This window comes from Cyprinus carpio, chromosome B4, assembly GCF_018340385.1.
Source record: "Cyprinus carpio isolate SPL01 chromosome B4, ASM1834038v1, whole genome shotgun sequence".
NCBI classification, from domain to species: Eukaryota; Metazoa; Chordata; class Actinopteri; order Cypriniformes; family Cyprinidae; genus Cyprinus; species Cyprinus carpio.
The window spans coordinates 30021056-30043601 of record NC_056600.1 but is presented as its reverse complement, the minus strand read 5'-3'; the positions used below and the strand labels follow the sequence as shown (position 1 = coordinate 30043601).

General features: G+C 36.1%; 1 protein-coding gene across 1 annotated transcript; it reads right to left on the bottom strand.

Annotated features, from left to right (window-relative positions):
- Window positions 1-8303: 8303 nt before the first annotated feature.
- LOC109103820 (forkhead box protein L2-like) lies at window positions 8304-12804 on the bottom strand. The gene is made up of 2 exons (XM_019117168.2): window positions 12657-12804; window positions 8304-9907 (listed from the first exon to the last, which is right to left on the bottom strand). The coding sequence occupies exon 2, from the start codon at window positions 9889-9891 to the stop codon at window positions 8974-8976; it is 918 nt and encodes a 305-aa protein (XP_018972713.2). The 5' UTR covers window positions 9892-9907; window positions 12657-12804; the 3' UTR covers window positions 8304-8973.
- Window positions 12805-22546: the final 9742 nt, after the last annotated feature.

Here is a 22546-nt window from a genome sequence, read left to right as displayed (position 1 = left end):
CAGAGTCAAAAATATTTGGTGGCAATCCAATAACATCTAATTAAATTTTTTCATCAAAAGATCCTGGGATGATCGTAGAATGTTGCTCTCAAGAAAATCCTCACCTTCTGTCAAAAATACTAGAAAAGGCAGTATCCTCTCAGTTATGTTCCTTCTTAGAGAGGAATGGTATCTCTGAGGATTTCCAGTCAGGATTTAGACCATATAATAGTACTGACACTGCTCTCATAAGAGTTACAAATAACATGCTCTTATCATCCCATCATGGTTGTATTTCTCTATTGGTACTACTGGATCTTAGCACTGTGTTTGTCACTTTTGACCACAACATCCTTTTGAACAGACTACAAAATTATGTTGGCATTAATGGAATTGAATTGTCATGGTCCAAATCTGACTTATCTGACCGTCATCAGTTCGTAGCAGTTAATGATGAGATATCATATAGATCACAAGTACAGTATGGAGTGCCACAAGGCTCAGTACTAGAACCGTAGATTTTCACACTTTATATGTTACCCTTGGGAGATATCATCAAGAAATACGGTGTTAGCTTTCACTGTTATGCTGATGATACTCGGCTCTATATTTCTTTGCGGCCTGATGAAACACACAAATTTGCAAAACTAACGGGATGCATAGTTGATATAAAAAACTGGATGACTAGTAATTTCCTACTGCTAAATCTGAAAAAGCAGAGGTGTTAATTATTGGACCAAAAACCTCTGCATGTAATAACCTAAAACACTGTCTAACACTTGATGGCTTCTCTGATAATTCCTTGTCATCAGTTAGGAACCTATTTGTGCTAATTGATAGCAATATTTCCTTTGAAAACCATGTTTCAGGCATTTGTAAAAGTGCATTTTTCCATCTTAAAAATATATCTAAATTACAACCTATGTTCCGAATGTCAAATGCAGAAATGTTAATTAATGCGTTCATGACCTCAGTGTTAGATTATTGTAATGCTTTATTGTGTGGTTCTTCTGCAGGCTTAATAAACTCCAGCTGGTCCAAAATGTTGTCCATATTATGTTATCCACAAAAGTATGTCCATATTAGCCCGGTTCTGTCAACACTGCACTGGCTACCATGTCATGTGTTGTTTGTTCCTGGAGGTGTTCCCTCAACACACTGTCAGCTTATAAAACAATTTATATTTACATTTACTTGTTTTCAGCTTTTTTCTTTCTGTTTCTTCATTGCTTGATTTGCAAACTGAAACAATTGCAACCAATAAATAAATTTGACAAAAAATGAAATGCCTTCTGTGTGGACACAAACACATCCCGGGATTGATTCCGGGATCGATCCCAGGTTGGTGACCTAGTAACATTGCCGGGTTCAGTCTCGGAATGAGCTCTGTGTAAACAAAAGCCAAAACCAATGCCGTAAAGGGTTGTGTCGTAGTGATGACGCACCCCAGACAGCATAATTAATTATGTTGTGATAATTATTTTTTAGGCACTCTATGTTTTTAAATAAATACTGTAAAAGTAATAGTTTAAAGTATGAATAGTTTTTAGTCAGATAACATAAAAAAGACAAGACCCCTCAAAGCTCTTTAAACTCTTCCCAATCAAACAGCAAGAATGAAAGAGAACAGGCACCTTTGTTTGTAGGCTATTGCTGTGTGTATAACTATGTTAGCTGCATTTTTTATATTAATAAATATTTAATTTTAATAAAATGTTATTTGGTCAGGTGTGTTCATGTAGAGGTTTATAGATTTAGGCTGAATTTAGATTTAAATTCAAAGAAACAGTATCGATAATCTATGCATGACCTGACATTTTATTTGTATTGATAATATGTGAATGATGTTGTGTTGTATATAAATGATATGGACTGAAGCATCTGGCAATCCTGTAGCTGAGCTGTGTAAAAAGGAGTATTTTTTTTATGTATCTGGGTATAATGTAGATGAGAATGAATAAAAGATTGCAAAAATATATGGTTTATGTGTTTTTCAAGTTATCTCTAGGTAATAAATAAATAGCCTAAACTATATGAATAATGCAATTGTCAGGGTTTGGAACCTATGTTTTGTCATCTGCCTGTGTTCCCTTCTGACAGAAAATGTTTTTCAAAAGAAAACCCACCAGTTCAGGTTGACTTTGCACCAGGCCAATTTCTGCAGACTTATTTAAATATTGCACAGGAAAGACAGATCCGATCGGTTATCCAGATAGAGAAGTCAGTTGATGTTGCCAAGTGTAAACGCGCCGTGTTCTGATTGACTGATGATCCGATCTGCTTGATCGGATCACGGTGATCGCATGTTAATGCCAAGTGTAAACGCAGTCCATATATGGTTTAGTTCCTGTTCTGTTTAGCTCATCTTGTTTCAGTTCATCGTCTAATTATTAGTTAACCCTCCTCACCTGTGCCACCCTCATCAAGTCCCCTATTTGAGTTCCCCTTTGTTGTTCGGTATTGATGCTGTGTTCACCCTGTGTCTCTGTGGATTTGCCTTCTTGTAATAAATATATCTGCTATTAGATTATCTTCATCTTCATCGTCTTCCTTGTTGGACGTGTGACAGCAGTACTGACTGACATATAATTTAGTATAGAAACTATAAAATATATTTCCTGCCTTATTCTGTGATAAAATGGGAAAAAGGTGTTCGTAGTAGCCTTTTTAAACCAATCATAAAATTGTCATTATAGGAAAATATTAAACAAACATATTATAGTCCCTTGCTGAAGCTAACGTTACACACAGCAATGTAAACAACAGCTGTGCTTGCTCTCTTTACATAGTTCTAGTATAATAATAATAATTTAATAATATAGTACTGTATACAAGTATACATTCACAGCGCTCCACTGAGAACTCCACTTACCAGCAGCCGCGGATGTTAATGAAGGTATCCTAGTCTCGCGTAGCCAGACCTTCAGACTGACGGCTGAAGGTCTGGAATTCATGGCAGCTTTCACTGGCCTAGGTCCACCCATGAGGCCATTTGACTGACATGTCAAACAATCAATCACAGTTTCATTCATCATCATGTTTCGGGGTGTGGAAATGTCGCCACAATAATAGTGTGTAAAACTCTCGGACGTATTTTAAAGATTCTATACCACACAAGCTTTAAATATTTCACATACTTTTGAAAATCCAGCATTTAGTTGATCCTGATAAGCGCTCGCCGTCACAGTGGGTCTTGTCATAGGAAGTAGCTAGTTAATGCTGCTATCTCCGCCTGTACTTCGAATTCATGGACGATGCCGGACTTTTTACCTCATGTATGCAGAATGATCTTTTCTGTTTGCTGCATTGTATTGTTTGTTTGACTTTGTGTGCAACTAAAATCAATATAGAAGTATGTTGAGTTAAGACATGTGCTGTATAGCATTTGAAAAACAAGGCAGGTCCCTGAAAACACTACACTGATTTAAGGGTGGAAGGAGGGTTCTGTATGAATGTGACTTTAGTACATACTTATTTAATGTGGCAAAAGTATTGTGGGACAGGAATAAAGAAAAGATTGAATGGTCTTTGGCACCTCAACTATCTAACTTTCACGTTATGTTCCTCTCAAATTTGTGATTTGCTTCCACCTGCAAATTGCTTTGTGTATCATATTTAATAAACCAATACAATTTAAATGTTTAAATTAACATGTATAGTCACACCATTGTAGCAATTTTGCATGCAGTAGGCTAAGGTAAGTAGCGATAGTTCATTCGAAGTTTACTCAAGTGGAAGAGTGTGACTAAAAAAAACTTAGGCCTACTAGCACTATGCATTATATTTTGAAAAAGTAGATTATCTTAATACAAAACCTTAAATTTTCTCTGGACTCAATAATAAATACATGTCTGACCGTTGGAACGAACCAAAAAAGAAAACCCTGGAAAATCGCATTCATGACGATTTATGGTGATTTTATTTCCGTTAGACATTTGCCTACATTGACGCTGATGCATTAAAGAGGAGGGGCTCCCCTGTTCCAAGATGGTGGCTCTATTGACGCATTCATTCCATAGACAGTAAAAGAAATGGACACAGCGACCCCATTAGATTCAACGGAGACAAGTGAAGTCAATTAGAAGCACGCACTTCCTGGGGGTCGAGCGTACTGCGCAGACTCAAACTCAGCTTGATGACGTAAATCTCTCCTGAGCAACCTGTCTGACAATTGTAAGTCTTCTAATCGCTGTGCCAAGAGAAATCTGAATCACCCACCAAATCTTGCAGACGTTGTTGAATAATTTTGTCCCGTTGCTTTTATGGACTCTCTATGGGATTGACTTCATGCCTCCATGTCCCCCCGATAGCCTCATAGACAGTAAAAGATTGCCTGCGAGCTTCTCCTCCTGTCCATACAGTAATTTCTCTACTGTGCGACAGAGAGTCGCAGGTTATGACGCAATCGTTAGCCTATTTTTACAAAAACTGCTTCTACGGGGCCATAACGTAAGATACAAGGTAATAGGGCCTTTTATACATTTTCGTGTCTCTTTAGAAATAATTAATGGACAAATGGAGTCTTTAATCGGCTCCGATGTAAAGTTATTTGCTGTCAAAGTGACGCCAAAATGAATGGGAGTCAATGGAATGTTAACAGCAGGTGGGGGTCCGCTAGCCAATGGCGGAGCCCAGGGATGCTTCAATAAAATATGAAACCCTGCCCCCCTAATTCATTCCAATGAACTGCCGTAGCCAAGGCGACATCTAGTGTATATGTCTATGCCTAAATTACTACTAGCGCCCCTAAATTACTAACGTGAGGGATTGTCCCGGATGAGCTCGTCATGTGAAAGGTCATCATGTGAATCATTTTATTTATGGCTAAATAATTATTCATTATTTTTACTAGTACTTGGATTTGGAAGGCCTTCACAAAAGGGCGTTTAATTACAAAAAAATAAAACATAAAAAATTGTCTTGACAAAATGGGCATCAAGGGGAAAAGGGGAAAAAAGAATCATTCATTGATTCTGAATGAACACATACAGTACACACAACATTATCTCAAAATAATTGTCTCTGCGAGTATTATCGTAAACACAGTCGGTTATGTCTTAAGTGAATGTATACAGTGGAGAAAGAAATCTCCTGTGCATCATTATATTGGATCCGTGCATTCTGTCTTAAAGGGGCAGCAGCATATAAATACCTGCTGTTCCATTAGTGCCACCTGCTGTCAGAGAGTGACATTTGCATCTCATTCACAAAGCTAAAATCAGACCATTCTGTTTTTGCCTCAAATTTTGAAATTATAAAATCCAAATTATATCTATTTAGCATCTTTTTTGGATAGTAAATAAAATGTAGTGGTTGCCTCTGATTTTAAATATAGCACAGGCAAAGCCTTTGTTTATATGCAGAGTTTTCTTTCACTTGTGTGTGTATATATATATATGTGTGTATATATATATATATATATATATATATATATATATATATATATATATATATTTGCTTTAGGATTTGTTTTAAATTTTCATGTTATTTTTATTATTTAACATTTCAGTTTCACAAAGAAATATGCAGCATTTTGTCTGAGAAATAATAAAAGGACACCTTTTCATTTATAATTTGTCTTAAATCTATTTGCTTTAGGATTTATCTATATATATATATATATATATATAGATAGATAGATAGATAGATAGATAGATAACTAAATTGTAAGAAAATTGTATCGCATAATCTGTATCGTGAATTTTATCGTATAGTAAGATTAGTGAATGGTTACATCCCTATATGCTACTAGTTTTTGCTGATCATGCTGATTTGTCCACAAGAAAGGTCAGCCAATGTCTTTTTTTTTTATTCAGGATAGTTAAATTCATTTTGGGCTACCAAAACCTGAAGAATGCCTGCCTGAAGGTCTACCAGGGATTTTGAAATTTTGCAAGCCCTGTCGCCTCTGCACGTGCCTGGTGGCATAGGCCTAATATTAACTAATCGGATTTCATGTATAAAGGTTTTTGTTTGCGCCAGACTTCGTCCACACACATTGTAAAATGATTATTAAATGTCTTTTAATTAATTCATTTCAAATATTGTCTTGAACGTAAATGCAATATGAATGAATGTTTCCAATGTGTGTGCGTGTGTGTGTGTGTGTGTGTAATACAGTCATAATTGTATCAAGTTTACATGCAGTTTTGCATTTGTCCAGCAGGTGGCTCCACGTGTCCGTGTCCTTATGATGCATTTTAGCTTTTTATTTCAGAACACTCACATAGGCTACTAGACTAACGATGCTTTTGATAAACGGCCTTTAAATCCGATGTTTTGGGAAACGTAGATATGAACCAAGCAGTAACCTAATTGTGTAAAAGTAGGCTATAATCTTAATAAATATAATCACAAGAATATATTTATGTTAAAACGTATATGCCCCAATAAAGCTTACTGACAATCGATTAGCAGTTCAGCACTTCGTTAACAGACGGCGACGCTCAAGTTGTTGTTGTTATATATATTACCAATATAATTGAATAATAATTGGTTTCTAAATTATTTCAAATATAAGAAAGGATGCTGCTGCTGATTACTATTAGGCTATTCTCAACCAAATTAACTGAAAGGGATTTTGTTGAATGCATTATATATGATCTTTGTCCTGTAGATAAATTGTTTTGAGGATGCACCTGTGATCAACCCCGTCAAAAAAAAAAAATAATAATAATAATAATAAAAAAATAAAAAAAAATAAAAAAAAAAGGAGGTGCAACGTTCTTTTGTGACAACATTCCCAGACGCTTTTTGGGGCACACAAAATAGGCTACATAGATACTTTTAAAAGGGGCCACCTTTACTCCCACTGGCCCTGAGCATCCTGCATGCCGGCGTATTATGTGATGCACACCTGGCACCTGAAAATGACTGTAGTGGCTGATGGATGGGGGTGAGGATAAAACTATAAACAGGCATTACAGGATACATTCAAACAACGAACAACATTGTATACCACCTTCTCAAATAAAGTACATCGTCTTCTTCAGTTGTTGTTGCTGTGGTGGTGGTTCTTAAAAATTACGTGAATTGTGTATCTATAGGGTTTAATTAATGTAGGCTATATATCCATATATTCGTGCAGTCCTATAAATTCTTTTCGAAGCTCAAAGTGAGTTTGACATGTATCATTACCTCAACGAACCCACTTAGAAAAATATAATGTAGGCCTATTTTATTTAGACCAGGAACTTTAAAACACTTTTTAGTAGCCCACGTGATAAAATATGTTTTCCAGAAACACTGAATGAGGGTGTCAAACACATTCCTTACGTTCCAGCCTTATGCTTCGCGAACAGAAAAAGTCGGTTAACACATTATATAACTTTAATTCATCGTTAACAATCATCATCGTAAAATCTATTTATCAAAGTTTCATTAAGTGTCTGATTATTTCAATGTAAATTAACTATAATTTAATAAACATTAGCTAGCCTATTATGTAAAAATGTTAGTTATTATATGACAGTTATTAAAAGGGGTTATTTTATTGATTGCGTAGACTTTTGTGTTAGGCTATATGAAATTAAACAGTGCAAAACATGCATTTTATTTAACTAGTAGTATTATGGGGTTTTGGTAATTTGATAATTCTAATCAGTTTCGATTATTGTCCTTTTGGCAAGTTTTTCAGATGAGCACGTTCTCTGTCTAATAAAGAAACGTATAAAGACAACAACTTGCATTGTATATTACAACATCAGTGTACTTTGCTTCGAGTATATATACATGAAAGGTGTTTTATAGACCCGAAACAAAAAGCAACCAAAAACTATTCATACGAAATAGAGCCTAGTCGTTAAAATTGTTAATTGTTGACACCACATGTGCATGGCCAATAGTTTTAAATAACACAAACACAGTAATATTTAGCCATTTTTGTCGTGTATAACGTTGATTAGACAGGGCTAAATATTTACAATTTAAGCAAAACAATTTGTCCCAACAGATTATGCAATTTTTCCTCATCTACAGGCTCCATTTTGCTTTAGTACTCGCCTACAAATGACTGTTTTTATAGGCTTCTGGAATCACGAATAGCATGACACCAACAACATTATGAGGCTGAGAAACTTTTAGAGTTCTATTTGGAAATTATTTTCTTACAGTAACGTATCTCGCATAATTATTACTATTAAATTATAAATTGCAGGCCTATAAAAATAAAATAGGTTACTACAAACATTAAATAATTAGTAGAAGGCCAAAACTGTAGTTGGCAGAACAGTCGTAGCACTCCGAAACAAATAATCTTGTTATATAATAATAATAATAATAATAATAATAATAATAACAGTAATAATCGCTATGCCGTACAAATGATAAAATCCAAAACCAGTTCACAAAGTGTTTATTAAAGAATAAAAACTATATTGAAAAGTGCTAGTTAAACATGGCCCCGATGTGTCATATACATTAAAAGTATTATTCTTTTTTATATATTTTTTTTTTTTTTTTTACAAAGTACAAAAGTTCAAACTGGCAGTCACGTGCTCTGACCCCTGCTCTGAAACAAGAGGCCAAAACACAGGTGTGTACACTCCGGTTTATCTGCCTGCCCAGAGCTCCATTGTATCCTTAAACATTCAAAAGCAAGTAAAAAAATAAAAATTAAAAAAAGGGTTCAGAACCCAATACTTCCCTCCAGAGGCATTGACAGAATGGATTCAGGTAAACATGAATTGTAATTCCATGATCTTTATACCTTCAATCTGCTGGCCATCCTCTCAACTGACTGAATAGTTTATACACATTAATAACATAAGTCTCCTGTGAAGGAAAATGTAATCTTTAGTCCCCTGCATCAGGCAGACTACTCGACGTGAATGCCCGTCCTTTCACAATTTGAGGCTCCAGTAAAGGTTTTTCCTTCTTATCAGTCCTAAATCAGCAGAATTTTAAAATTAATTTATTTATTTATTTGAAATCGATGGACCTTGTTTTTATTGCATTTTAGCATGTTGATCTGTCTTTGGTCTCGTGACGCCCGAGTTATATATCAATCCGCGCGTGAAGTGCGGAGTGTTTGCTTTCGTGGTCCCAGTATGAGCAGTGCATCATGGAGAGTTCTGCGGGTTGGCGCGAGCAAGCAAACTGCAGCCCTGTCCCGTTACCGGTGGACCCCGGAGGATGTGCAGCCGTGGCGGGACTCAGCTGCTGCGCGTGTGGGAGCGCATGAGGGTGCGTGTGATGGTGGAGATGATGGTGGCTTATGCCGTTGTAAGTGTTCACCATGCCCGGGAGACCTGTGCTCTGCACGCGCGAGTATGGATTGTACGAGGACGGCGCGGACAAGCCTTTCACGTTAACGGGACTTACGTTCCCACTGCTCATCTGACAGGAGGTATATGGCATAGGGGCAGGAGACCATGAGTTATTGATAAACCCAGACTGCAGGTATTTGGGCGGTGAGAGGTAACCATACCCGTCACCACCGAAGAGAGATTTGCCAGGCTGGAAATGAGTCGGTGGAGGCCTAAACGGCCTCTTCATGCGTCGCCTTCGCCGGTAGTTGCCCTTTTCGAACATATCCTCGCATGCCGGATCCAGGGTCCAGTAGTTACCCTTTCGCTCACCGCCGCCCTCCCGAGGCACCTTGATGAAGCACTCGTTGAGTGACAAGTTGTGTCGGATGCTGTTCTGCCATCCTTTTTTGTTTTTCTCGTAGAAAGGAAACTTACTGATGATGTACTGATAGATGCCGGACAGCGTGAGACGCTTCTCCGAGCTCTCGCGGATTGCCATCGCGATTAACGCCACATAGGAGTACGGTGGTTTCTGGGTCGGGTCGGATTTGTCCGGTCCCTTCTCGAGAGTGGTTTCCTCTTTTGTTCGGTCCTTATCCGCTGAGCACGAGGTAGTGTCCATGAGTATCATGCCGTTATCCTCGGGGCCTGGGAAGGTGGTCATGATTGCGCACGCAGACCTACACCAAAACAAAATCGTGGAATTAATAAAAACAGCTGAGCAATGCAAACTTGTCCTGATGACAGTCGAAATCCCCAGACTGCAATCATGTAAAGAGTTTCTTCTTTATTTTTTGTATGTGTGCAGCTTAATGACAGCGTTAAAGGTTTTACAAAACTCCTGCGCTTCAGAGTTTTTCCTCAACTAGATACCCATGGAGAAGGAGGGTAAATTGTGGTTTGGTTTCTCCTTAAGCCCGCCTTTTTTTCCCCTCACACACTCCGTCACATTCACACATATTTGATGCGGTAGGACATAAGCTTCCTGATTCGTATGCCTCGGAAGCGATTTATCTTTTGCTTCATACCCTCTAAATTCTGAAATATGTCTCTCACCACAACAATTGAACCAACAACTGGAAACCGACACAGTTTTAGAAGATATAATTAGTTAATATAACAGGTGCTGTGAACAAGGGTCTGCGCATTCAAACCACTTTTATTTTTTTATTTTTTTATTATTATTTTTTTAATATTATTTATTGCCCTCAAATAGAAAAACTGATTTAATGATTAGGAATTATAAACTAATATTATTAGAAGCTAGTAGTAGGCCTAGGCCTTAAAACGTGCCACTCTTATTAGGTTACCTCTGCCTACTAATATCTTCCAGACGTACCTATTTTAGACTAACTTGAACCTTAGTTCATATATTCCTGTTTTCCTAAAATGTTCCTTTAACTCGACTCTAGTGATTTGTGACTTTGTATGTAGCGCTGTTGTTCTGTGTTTGGCTCCTAACTGTTTTACATTACATACAAATTATTACATATTTCGTTAGTTATTCCCAAGATTCTTTTTGACTAATCTAAGCGTTTGATTTGCATTGAAGCTGTCGGTTCGGTTCATATCAAATTATAAGCATGTCGCTTTAAGTAAGAAAGGCCCAAATGGATAATGTGACAAATCACTCATATGGGATCTGTACTAGCGGATCACATTGCGCCACAATATTTATCTCCATATGCAGACTAGCCCGAGTGTGTGTCATGTAAGGGTCTGGATCAGAATAAAACTGTGACTGTAGAAAACATCATTGTAGCTGGATATGAAAGAACCTGCATCTTCCAGTAACAACCATTTGTGCATGACTGATTTCTGGAGACATTATAATGTTAGTCGCACGTTATTCCCAAAAACAACATAAATTATGTAATTACGTTAATAATTACATGCAGTTTACATGCATCTTTCCTCTTTGCTCTTAGTAACTGATTATGGCAAAACAAATATCCTCCACAATAAATGAGAATAAAACGTGTTGAGAGGAAGCTTGAAAGGAGAAAGTTACAAGTTAACTGCATGTCTAGATTATCACTAATTGTAATAACTACATATTTTATAATAATGAAATTAATTTATTACGAAGTTTTGACCGGAAATATAAAAACGGTTTTTACGCCTGTTACTTATCAACCAACCAAACACAACATAAATAATAATTCAGTTATACAGTGCGGATGCGACCATCTAGAAATGTTTATAGGTCTAACACTTGCCTTCAGTTCAACACAAGATAAGTTGACTTTCTTCAGCACCGTTGGACCTGACAGCTTCTTTACCGATGCTCTGAAGTAGCTATTAGAGAGCAATCCACGCGCTGGTTTGATAAGTTAAGAGTTTGAGAGAGTAGCATAGGCCTACAGGATAACATGTTCTCCTACACCACAGTGATGGGATAAAATGCAGCCTGATTCAATTAGACGAGGTGTGGAAAAAATCCGGGGGAAATTGACACAAGCACAAACGCATAATAATAACCCAGCATTAATAATTAGCGTAGGCCTAATACATATACGCTAATCGTATTAATAAATAAATTAATTAATAAAATAAATGTTATAAAGTGTTATAACTGAGTCTTATAATATATAAAATCCAAGTTTTAAGATTCGACAGTATCCATTGGACAACAGCCGTCGACACACAAATTCACTAGACCTAGGCTATACCAAAAACAACTCCGTTCACCCTTAACCAAAGACATTCAGCTAAAATTTGCAAACACATTAATTCCATAACAAGATTATTAAAGCAAATATTCGTTAATTAGGGTTAAGTAGCCTATTTACCGTCTGATGAAATTAATGAGACAATCGTGCAAGAAGTTGTTTAGAGTTGTTGAAATTATCAGTTGAACACCTGTATTTATTCATTAGAAATCGTTTCCAGCGTCACAAGTAGCCTACTATATTTTAGAATTACAAATGTTTTTAACAACATTCCTCTCTCAATCAACTCAGTTTAGCTTAAAAAAAAAAAAACATTCTTGATCACAGGCCCGTGCAATGGAAATAATAATATATAAAATAAATAGGCCTAAATAAATAAAAATAAATGAAATAAATATTCTCGTCCGTCCGACGTCGATTTCTTTTCTCTTTCTTTCTTTTCTTATTTTTTACATAAGAAAAACAATAGTTTTATTTTATTTTATTTGTTGTTGTTGTTGTTGTTTTCACCTGGTTAAGTATAGGCAGCTAGTTGACAACGCAATTGGTCTTAAAAAATAATACCTTATCATGACATTTAAGGAATGTTTTACTGTAATTAGTTAATAAGCTAAGGAAATATTTTGTTTCATATAAAGTATTCCTCGAATCAATTAGCAAATCACACATTTTCCACCAAGAGAAAGAATAACATGTTTTTCTTTAAAAAATAAATATACACACTATTCATCAGATCCTAGCTGTAAAGAAAACTCACCAGGATTGTTAGCCCTCACCACGAGCAAAAGATTTTGAAAGATAGCAAGAAAAATGCTCTGTCAGGTGTGAACAAGATCCATCGTTTGCCACAGGCTCAGTAAGGAAAAGAATGGCGAGGGTGTGTGGAGAGGGAAGGAAGGAAGAGGGAGGAGAAGGAGAAAAAGGAGAGAATTGTAGAATGCATAACGCGTCTTGACTGTCGTGACATTAATGACAACTGAGATCCCACAGTGTGACATGATCATCATGTTAGTACAGTCTGATAATTACAATCCTAAAGGACTTTTAAAAAATCGCACAGTGTGTGTCTGGCTTTAGTTTGTAGTGCGTGCTTAAGTATATACTCTGAAAGAAAGACAGAAATTCCAGTACTCCACACTTTCTGAAATCGGGATGAGACATGAGGTCAATGTTTTGGCGTGCGGGAGGAACAGACACGTCTGTTATATTATAAGGAAATATTATGCTATAATGCAGGTGTAAGGAAGGACTCATAATGTTCCTTCTAATAATAAAAATAAAAGACTCTGGCTAAGCCAGTCTTTGTTTTTGTTTTTTTTTTGTTTTTTTTTTTGTGCACACCAAACACAATCAATGTTTCAAATGTATAAATGTCTTGATGTACATTTAATATTGTCTTATCAAATACCTGTTAATTGAGATCAGGTGAAGTCTTAAATAACGTAGAAGGTTTAACAAAGCTAACATTTGTAAGTTTTTTCTTGAAATAAGAGGAGTGATAAAAAAAAAAAAACCTTAATGTCCTTACAAAGCCAATTTCCTTCTTTGAGAGGAAGGACAGACAGGGAGCAAAAAGTGCATGCAGAGATGTGAAAATGGAGGAATGGAAAGAGGGATTAAGAGAGAGGGATGTTCTCCTGCTCCTAATGAGACAGGTGGACATCATCAAAGGAACACACACAAACACACACACACACACACACACACACACACACACACACACACAGATATACAAGTCTGTGTTTGTCTGTATGTGTGATCAGTCTACAAAAATGTTAATGTTGCATGTTAAAATGAAATAAACAAATGGAAACAAAATAAACTTACTATATCATCATAACATATTATCTTATAACACACAAATGCATTTACACATGAAGAGAAAAGGACAGTTTCACTGTTGACATGTTTAAATCCTCAAAGTTAATGAACCAAAACTGTGTAGGTTTAACTCAGGTGAACATGGTGTTTGTATGATGGGGCGGTCTTTACCTGACACCCCCATGCCCTGCAGTTGCCAAGCTACCAGAGAATGTTCTTGGCAGTACAAAAGCCTATATGTGGGTGGCTATGAATTGTGGGAGATCTTATCACATCATGTCTCCATGACTGCAAGAGACGTTAATACAGCCATGACACTGCAACCGTGTCACACAGCTGTTTGACTTTTTCTGTTCTTTTCATCTTCTCATCTCTCTTACACTCATCATGCATTCATTTTTCATCTTAATAATTAATGTAGCTTTTTCTCTGCTCATTTTAGACACTGACACACAAAAGGGTGCATAATGGTTGTGGTGCAGTAAAGGTGTGAACATACTGATGTTGATATAATACTGAATTAACGTTCAGAGCACTGAAGCACTGGAGATGTAAAACAGTGTGGCAAAAAGCACTGATTCCTTCAAGCATGTGGAAGTGAGCGAGTAAAATGTATTTGTGAAGTGTGTTATAGCTGTGTATCTGGTTATAAGTGTTCTTATTTATTTGCACATGTGATTGATTGTATGTGTGATTGTATGTGTTTGTGTGTGGTCTTTGCACACAGTGTGTAGTAGCTTCCTGCAGGAAAGGAAAAGTAAAACAGGACGTCTTCAAATCCACAGGGAAAAGGATTCAGAACCTGTCTCAGACCTCCACACGCCATCTCCCTCCTTTCATTCACTACATCCCTCAGTCATTCTGTCTACCCAGATCTTTCCAAAAACTCAATATGTTATTCTTCAGAATACATATCTTTTCTATTTTTTCCCATTTTTATGTACTGCTTTCATTTATAACAAAACTGTCAAAATATGTTCCAATGCTACTTCACAATTAATGCATCTTAACAATGAACTTGATAGATTGGTGTTGGTAACACTTTACTTTAAGGACCAATTCTTATTTTTAACTAGCATGAATATTACTTGCATAGTGGCACAAAAGAAATGACAGAAATATGAGAAGACCCTGGAACCCATGTTCCAAGTTTTATGCATTACATCTTTCTAATCCTCTGTATTAACATTTAAAGTTATTACTCTTACAGTAAACAATCCTCATCTGGGGCTGATTATGCATAAACACTCACACTAAACACTCTTAAAGTATTACCCTACAAGGAAAACAGCCTACACTTTCTTTCACATACTTTATGCTGTATTTTTTATACAGCATAAAGTATGTGAAATAAGTTCCAATAAGTTGGAACACAATAAAATGGTGGTCTTTGGGCAAGTGAGCAACCACTTAGAAAACCTTAGCATCCACACAGCTATGCCCTGGTAATTACCCACACATTCAGGGCAGTGAGTTATGCATTCACAGTGGTTGAGTATATAATTTATATACTGTATAATATGTATCGAAAGGAATAGTTCACCTAAACATGATGATTCCTCTTTCACCTACCCTCAGTGTTTGTGTACAAAATATACAACACAACATTCCAGCCCATGAATGCAAATACAGAACAAAAAAAAAAAAAAAAAAAAAAAAAGGAGGGGAAGCATTTGAGACATTGAAGCATTTGAGACAAACATGGCCCACAAACACATTTCAAAATGTGTTTACTAGCTGTAATATTTCACAATGGCAACATTAACATACAGACTGAAACTCCCTGATAAGGGTATCTCTATCACTGTCTTCAGAATGTTTGTAAAAGAAAATTATACAAAAAATACAGCATAAAGTATGTGAAAGAAAGTGTAGGCTGTTTTCCTTGTAGGGTAATACTTTAAGAGTGTTTAGTGTGAGTGTTTATATGCATAATCAGCCCCAGATGAGGATTGTTTACTGTGGACTCCTGGCAGATTAGAGCATTAACAGGTAATTGTCTAATCCCTGTCAGTCTCTTTGAAATGTGGCTAAAGTTTCATTTGGTGTGGATCTCATACTATAGCACAGAGTTTGGAGGATCAGGCTTTGTGTCTCTGCAGCAGAAGATGATAGTCTACATACCAGGAAGATCTCTAGATACTGAGATCCTCCTGGTATTAATATATGTATATACTTATTTAGTGATTTATTATTATTTATTATTATTTTTATTGATGACATACATGGCTTAGTCCATTAGTGCCATATCATGCACTATAAATTGTGCTTCTATTAAGTTTTGCTAGAAAAGATAATAAAATGAATAATAAATAATCAATTCACACACACACACACACACACACACACACACACACACACACACACACATACATCCACACACACACACATATACATATATATACATATATATATATATATATATATATATATGTATATATATATATATATACTTATTTAGTGATTTTTTTTAAGCAATCAGAGAATCAGGACAAGCAAATTGCACTTACTCCCATGTGAAGTGCTGCAAATCACCTTGGGCTTTAAAATACTTAAATATTGTTTTTGCAGTAAATGTAAAATATATTGTTTCTATGTATAATCAGCATCTTTAAATCAACCAGTTTAGATTTTTAATTTTTAATTTAATTTCATTTACAATGCTTTTTTTTTTTTTTTTATTTTATTTTATTTTGATTTGTTTGTTGATTGTTATTTATTTCATTAATGAAGGCTGTTAAATACACATAATCTTGCACCTTTGTCTTTTTGTCTGGTTAAAAATGTTGTCTTTTTAGGTCTTCTTGGTCTTCATTACAACATTCTAGTTGCTCAAATTCTTTAATATATCAACGTTTGGATTACTTTTAGCAATTACTCATTTATCACATTGTTGTACATTTATGGGCTGGCTTTAATTTGGTGTATTAATGGCTTAAAATCTCCTAAACAAAGTACCTTGGCCACTTCAAGTAAATATGGTCCCTAATCCCTGTACAGCCATGATATATGTAAGTATATAGTGCAGTACTTGTCTAGGGGCATTGTCCATTTTAAATGAAAATTCCAAAGAAATGTAATAACAATGGATTCCAAAAAGTTGAGGACAGAAACGAATAAAAACCTGATGGCTTCCAGATTTTATTCAGCATACATGCCAAAGACATACTCATGCACCATGTTTACACTGGAGATAAGTATTCTGAACTTAAGGCCTGAAACCAAGTTGATTTGTAAATTTCCTGGGCATGCACACATCTTTGGGACAAGGCCATGTTTACACCACTGTGTGTCTTCTTTTATAACAGTCTGCAAACGTCTGGGGATTAAGGAGACAAGTTGCTCAAGTTTAGGAATAGGAATTTTGCCCCATTCATTGTTCTAATACAGGCTTCTAGATGCTCAGGTCTTTGTGATGGTGTGGAGAAATGTTTGATATGGGGTGAAGATCAACTGCAGGCTGGCCAGTTTCAGTACCACCACCCGGACTCCTTCTTGTCCATGATGTTGTAATTGATGCAGTACTGTGTCTGGCATATGGTCACGTTTTGGAAAAATGCAAGGTCTTCCCTGAAAGAGACGACGTCTGGATGGGAGCATACACTTGGATATCCAGCATTGATGGTGCTTTCCAGAAAAGACCCAATGCCACACACACTGGAACCCTCATACCATCAGAGATGCAGGCTTCGAAACTGAGCGCTGATAAATAAACTTGGGTTGTCCTATGTCATCTTTAGTCCGGATGACCTTGCCGCCATTTTTCCAAAAGAACTTCAAAAAACCACAGAAAAGTTTTCCCACTTTGCCAACAGTCCATTTTAAATGAGCCTTGGCCAGAAAACACCGCCTGCGCTTCTGGATCATGTTTAGTTCTTTTTGACCCTATAGAGTTTTAGCCGGCGACGACGAATGGAACGGTGGATTGTGTTCACTGACAATGTTTTCTGGAAGTATTCCTGAGCCCATGTTGTGATTTCCATTACAGTAGCATTCCTGTATGAGATACAATGCCGTCCAAGGGCCCAAAGATCACGGGCATCCAGTATGGTTTTTCCAGCCTTGACCCTTACACACAGAGATTGTTCCAGATTCTCTGAATCTTTGGATGATAATATGCACTGTAGAGGATGATAACTTCAAACTCTTTGCAATTTTTCTCTGAGAAACTCCTTTCTGATATTGATCCACGTATTTTTCGCCACAGCGTTGTGGGAATTGGTGATCCTCTGCCCATCTTGATTCTGAGAAATACTGCCACTCTGAGAGGCTCTTTTTATACCCAATCATGTTGCCAATTGACATAATGAGTTTGCAAATTGGTCCCACTAGCTGCTCCTTATATGTAAATGTAACTTTTCCGGCCTCTTATTGCTACCTGTCCCAACTTTTTTGGAATGGCTCTCATATGAAATCCAAAATGAAGCCCAATATTTGGCATGACATTTTCAAAATGTCTCAGTTTCAACATTTGATATGTTATCTATATCTATTGTGAATAAAATATAAGTTTATGAGATTTGTAAATTTCCATTCAGATTTTTTTACTCACAATTTGGACAGTGTCCCAACTTTTTTGGAATCGGGTTTGTACTTGTTTAAATGACTGAGTGATAATAAAACTAGAAATTATTGTGTTGATCATTATTTCTATTGTGTGAATAATATGTAATCCTGCAATTAATAAAAAAGTAACTGTAGTCTGATTACAAGTTTTTTTAAAAGGTAATATAATCTAATTACAATGGCTTCTTTTTTGACCTATAGAGTTTTAGCCGTCAACGACGAATGGAACGGTGGATTGTGTTCACTGAAACACTTTTAAAAACATTTAAATGAAACTTTAATGTAAAGTGTAAACAACCTATTTAACAGAGATGTTCTAAATGTAAATTTTATTTATTATTATTATTATTATTATTATTATTATTATTATTATTATTATTATTATTATTTTATAATTTTTTTTTAACACAAGCTGCCTTTAAAGTTTGTGTTTGTTCAAAAATGACACTGTAAAAGGTCCTTCAAGTTATATATCCTTTTCAATAAATCTATCAAAGAATCAGGATGGTAAACATAACTTGTTCTATCATTGTCCTCAAATTAAACAAGATTTTTTTTGTTTTATCAATCAAAAATTCAATAGGTGAATATTTATTTGGCACAAGAGTGTAACTTAGATTTTTATGTATCCTCCACCATGCTTGCAATGTAATTGGGGAAGTTGTGGCCTAGTGGTTAGAGAGTTTGATTCCTAACTCTAAGGTTGTGGGATTGAGTCTCGGGCCGGCAATACCACGACTGAGGTGCTCTTGAGCAAGGCACCGAACCCTCAACTGCTCCCCGGGCGCCGCAGAATAAATGGCTGCCCACTGCTCCGGGTGTGTGTTCACGGTGTGTGTGTGTGTTCACTGCTGTGTGTGTGCACTCTGGATGGGTTAAATGCAGAGCACAAATTCTGAGTATGGGTCACCATACTTGGCTGTATGTCACATCACTTCACTTTTTTCACTTTAATAGAGATCAAATAATTGTCATAAAACTAGTGTTTTTAAGGACTTAAAGGGTTAGTTCACCCAAAAATGAAAATTAGGTCATAAATTACTCACCCTCAAGTCATTCTATGTGTATATGACTTTCTTCTTTCAGATGAATCCAGTTGGAGTTATATTAAAAATTGTGTTTGATCTTTCAAGCTGTTTAATGCCACTCAGCGGGTGTTACAGTGCTTCAGTCCAAATAAGTTAGATAAAAAGTGCCCATTATTTGTGTTTTGTTTTTGTGGTTGTTTAATGATAATCAGCGGGTGTTACAGTGCTTCAGTGATAATTAATCTATTTTGTGTTGTTTGTTATAATTGTTGTACGTATGAGGTCAGCTTTGCGCATGTGTATGTGGTAAGTTTTGAGCGTGTAAGTGGTTGGGAGAGATCAAAACAAAAACAACGGTCATGAATTAGAAGCGGAGGATTTGTAAAGAAGAATGTGAGGTTTTATTTAAGCCAAGAGGAGACTGGTTTTCCTTTGCTGTAAGGAAATGGCTTCCTTTTTAACAAATGCTGGTTTTCTACAAAAAGCGCTGATCGATTCTGCTACAGGAAGCTACATTAAAGTGATTATTACGTTTTGTATCACAACACATCGATTCGCTACAGGAAGCCTTTGTTCACCCCCCGGAGCCGTGTGATACACTTTTTTTAATTGATGGGCGCTTTTTATTTAACTTCTTTTGGACTGATGCATGTAACACCCGCTGAGAGGCATTAAACCTTTTGAAAGATCAAAGACAATTTTTAATATAACTCCGTCTGGAGCCGTCTGAAAGAAGAAAGTCACATACACATAGGATGCCTTGAGTATGAGTAATTTATGGTCTAATTTTCATTTTTGGGTGAACTAACCCAAAACCCAGCCACAAAGAGTCCTTTACAGATAAATTGTCTAAACAGTCTATTGTCTGAGGTTTTAAATGAAGCCAGTTATTAATGATGTGCAGTTGAACTGCTATGAAATAATGAAAATAAATTGGGGTATTACCTTCTCATCTCAAGTCATTTCAAACATTTATGTTTCCTTATACTCTGGAATATTTATTAGCGGTTAATTGTGAATCTGAATGCCAAGACAGTAACATAAAGGTTAGTAAATGACAGAGGACTGAAAAATCAAAGGTGAACTATTTCTTGAACCTAACAGCTTTTTTTTATTATTTATTTATTTCCTCATACTACAGACACACAGAGGTCAGCAGTGTAAATGTGTGGCAGAGTGTGTCTTTCTCTGTCAAGTCCCTTCTTTCTCTTTCTTTTTCCTTCTTTAGAAACACACACGCATGCATACACCCAGCACACAGCCTGTGTTTTGTTTCTGCTTCATTAGTGTTCAGCCCCCCTAGAAAGTGCCTATAAAGAATTGTGTGTTTGGGTGTTCACTTCAAAGCCACACACACATACACAAACTATGAGCCTTTTCCTGAGGGAAGTGTTGTTCTGTGTTTGTTTTTGGGACAATCCTCTGAGTTTTTTTTTTTTTTTTTTAAAACCTTTTAGATTTCGGAACCAAAGCTGATTAAAGCAGGCGGGGGTCTGTCAAGTGGCGGCTGTCAGTCAGCACTCCTGCCCAGCAGGAAATGCTTATCAGAAAGTCGAGGAGGATCTGAAACTATGGCACGAAAGGCAATCTCACTACAAATAGCATAACAATTACAGTAAAGCAGCATTGCCATTCGCATCATGTGTGAACTCTGATGCCATATTCTCTGACACATCATCATCATCATCATCATCATCAAACAACATCTAATCACACATAAATTTAAACACACATACATTTTTTTTTTCACTTTCAAATTATAAACTGCTCATTCTGTTTTAGTGACAGGCCAATATTTACATAAAAAAATTATATTTTGGTAAATTAATAGTTATTTTTCTAGATAGATTCATTTGAATAGGTTTGTAGCATACTACCATTTTCTGAAGTATTAGTTTGTACACAAAAAGCACATTTTCTGTATTCAAAGAACAATCTTCTGTATTTAAAGAATACGCTTCCTAAAATTGTTAGTATACGATGTAATGTAACTTGATTGAAATTGACAAAAGTGAACTGCCAATGTTAATACTTTTTTAACGTAAAACTTAATTAAAATGTCAAAATTATTATATTTATTTTCACAATAAAAACTTGATTCCACTCGCCGTCACTACCTTTTTAAGCCATTGTATTGTTGCATACTGTATACTGTTTCACAAACTTTCTTATAATAGTAGGGAGTATGCAGTACACTATATGCCATACTGGCAGTCTGTTCTAGTTAAAAGAGACCGGACATTTTTGGGGAAAGGGAGATGTGTAAATGTGACATAATGCAGGTTCAGGAACATATGCACTACCACTGTGTAAAGTTTAAAGACCTTTTTTAAAGTAGCTATATTTTGTTGTATTTTTTTTTTTTGAAATATTGTTATTGTTGTGGTGTTATGGTATATGATTTTGTTGTTTTTGTTTTATTTTTTTTTTTTAATTTTTTTTTTTTCACATAGCAAACTGATCCACAAACAGCTATCTCATCCTCAGATGTTTTGGTAACTGCAGGTTCACATTCCATGATCAGCTGCCCGTCATGTTTCCCCACACACACTGCTGAAACAAAAATGCAGTTGCGCTTCATTAAAGAATATACATGGATCTGGAGAGATGGAGTCAGAAACTGACAACCTCAAATCAAATACAGGTGCTTACACTTCCTGTTCTGTCAAGTTCTTTCCTGTTCACCTTCCTATGCCTCTGTGCAGGAAGACCCTTTTCTTCTAAAATAATCTATGGCCATGGTATTCATCTCTTAACTCTTTCCAACACCGAACAAAAGGTTAGAGTTTTCTGTGTTTTCTTTCTTCTTTATAGGGTAGCAAGATGTGTGTGGTTAGCTTCACCAAATGTTTTTATCAAGAGATGTTTTGAAAAGTTTTTTTCTTTTTCTTTTTTCCATTTATCACCTGTTTAATTGAACTAAAACAACACACTAAGAAAAGTTTGTAAAAATAGGGCCCAATGTATTGTATTAATATGAAGGAATTTTTCATTTATGAAAATGAATGCATCACAGGGTCAGTCTTCTAGACAAATATAGAATTCTGGCATGAAATTGTCGATGGCACAGTCCGATAGGTCTAACTCAGTCTGACCTAATGACATCATCACATGGCACAGCTGATTGGTTCTCTCCTGTATCAGTAGCCAATGAGCTCGCTGCTCAGCATTCAAATATATGACTAGGGCTTACCGTAGCAGTTGCAGCTTGCTTCAGAAACCCTCCACCTTC

Excerpts from the sequence above, each read along its gene's own strand:
- LOC109103820 (XM_019117168.2), bottom strand. The coding sequence starts at position 9,891 with ATGACCACCTTCCCAGGCCCCGAGGATAACGGCATGATACTCATGGAC.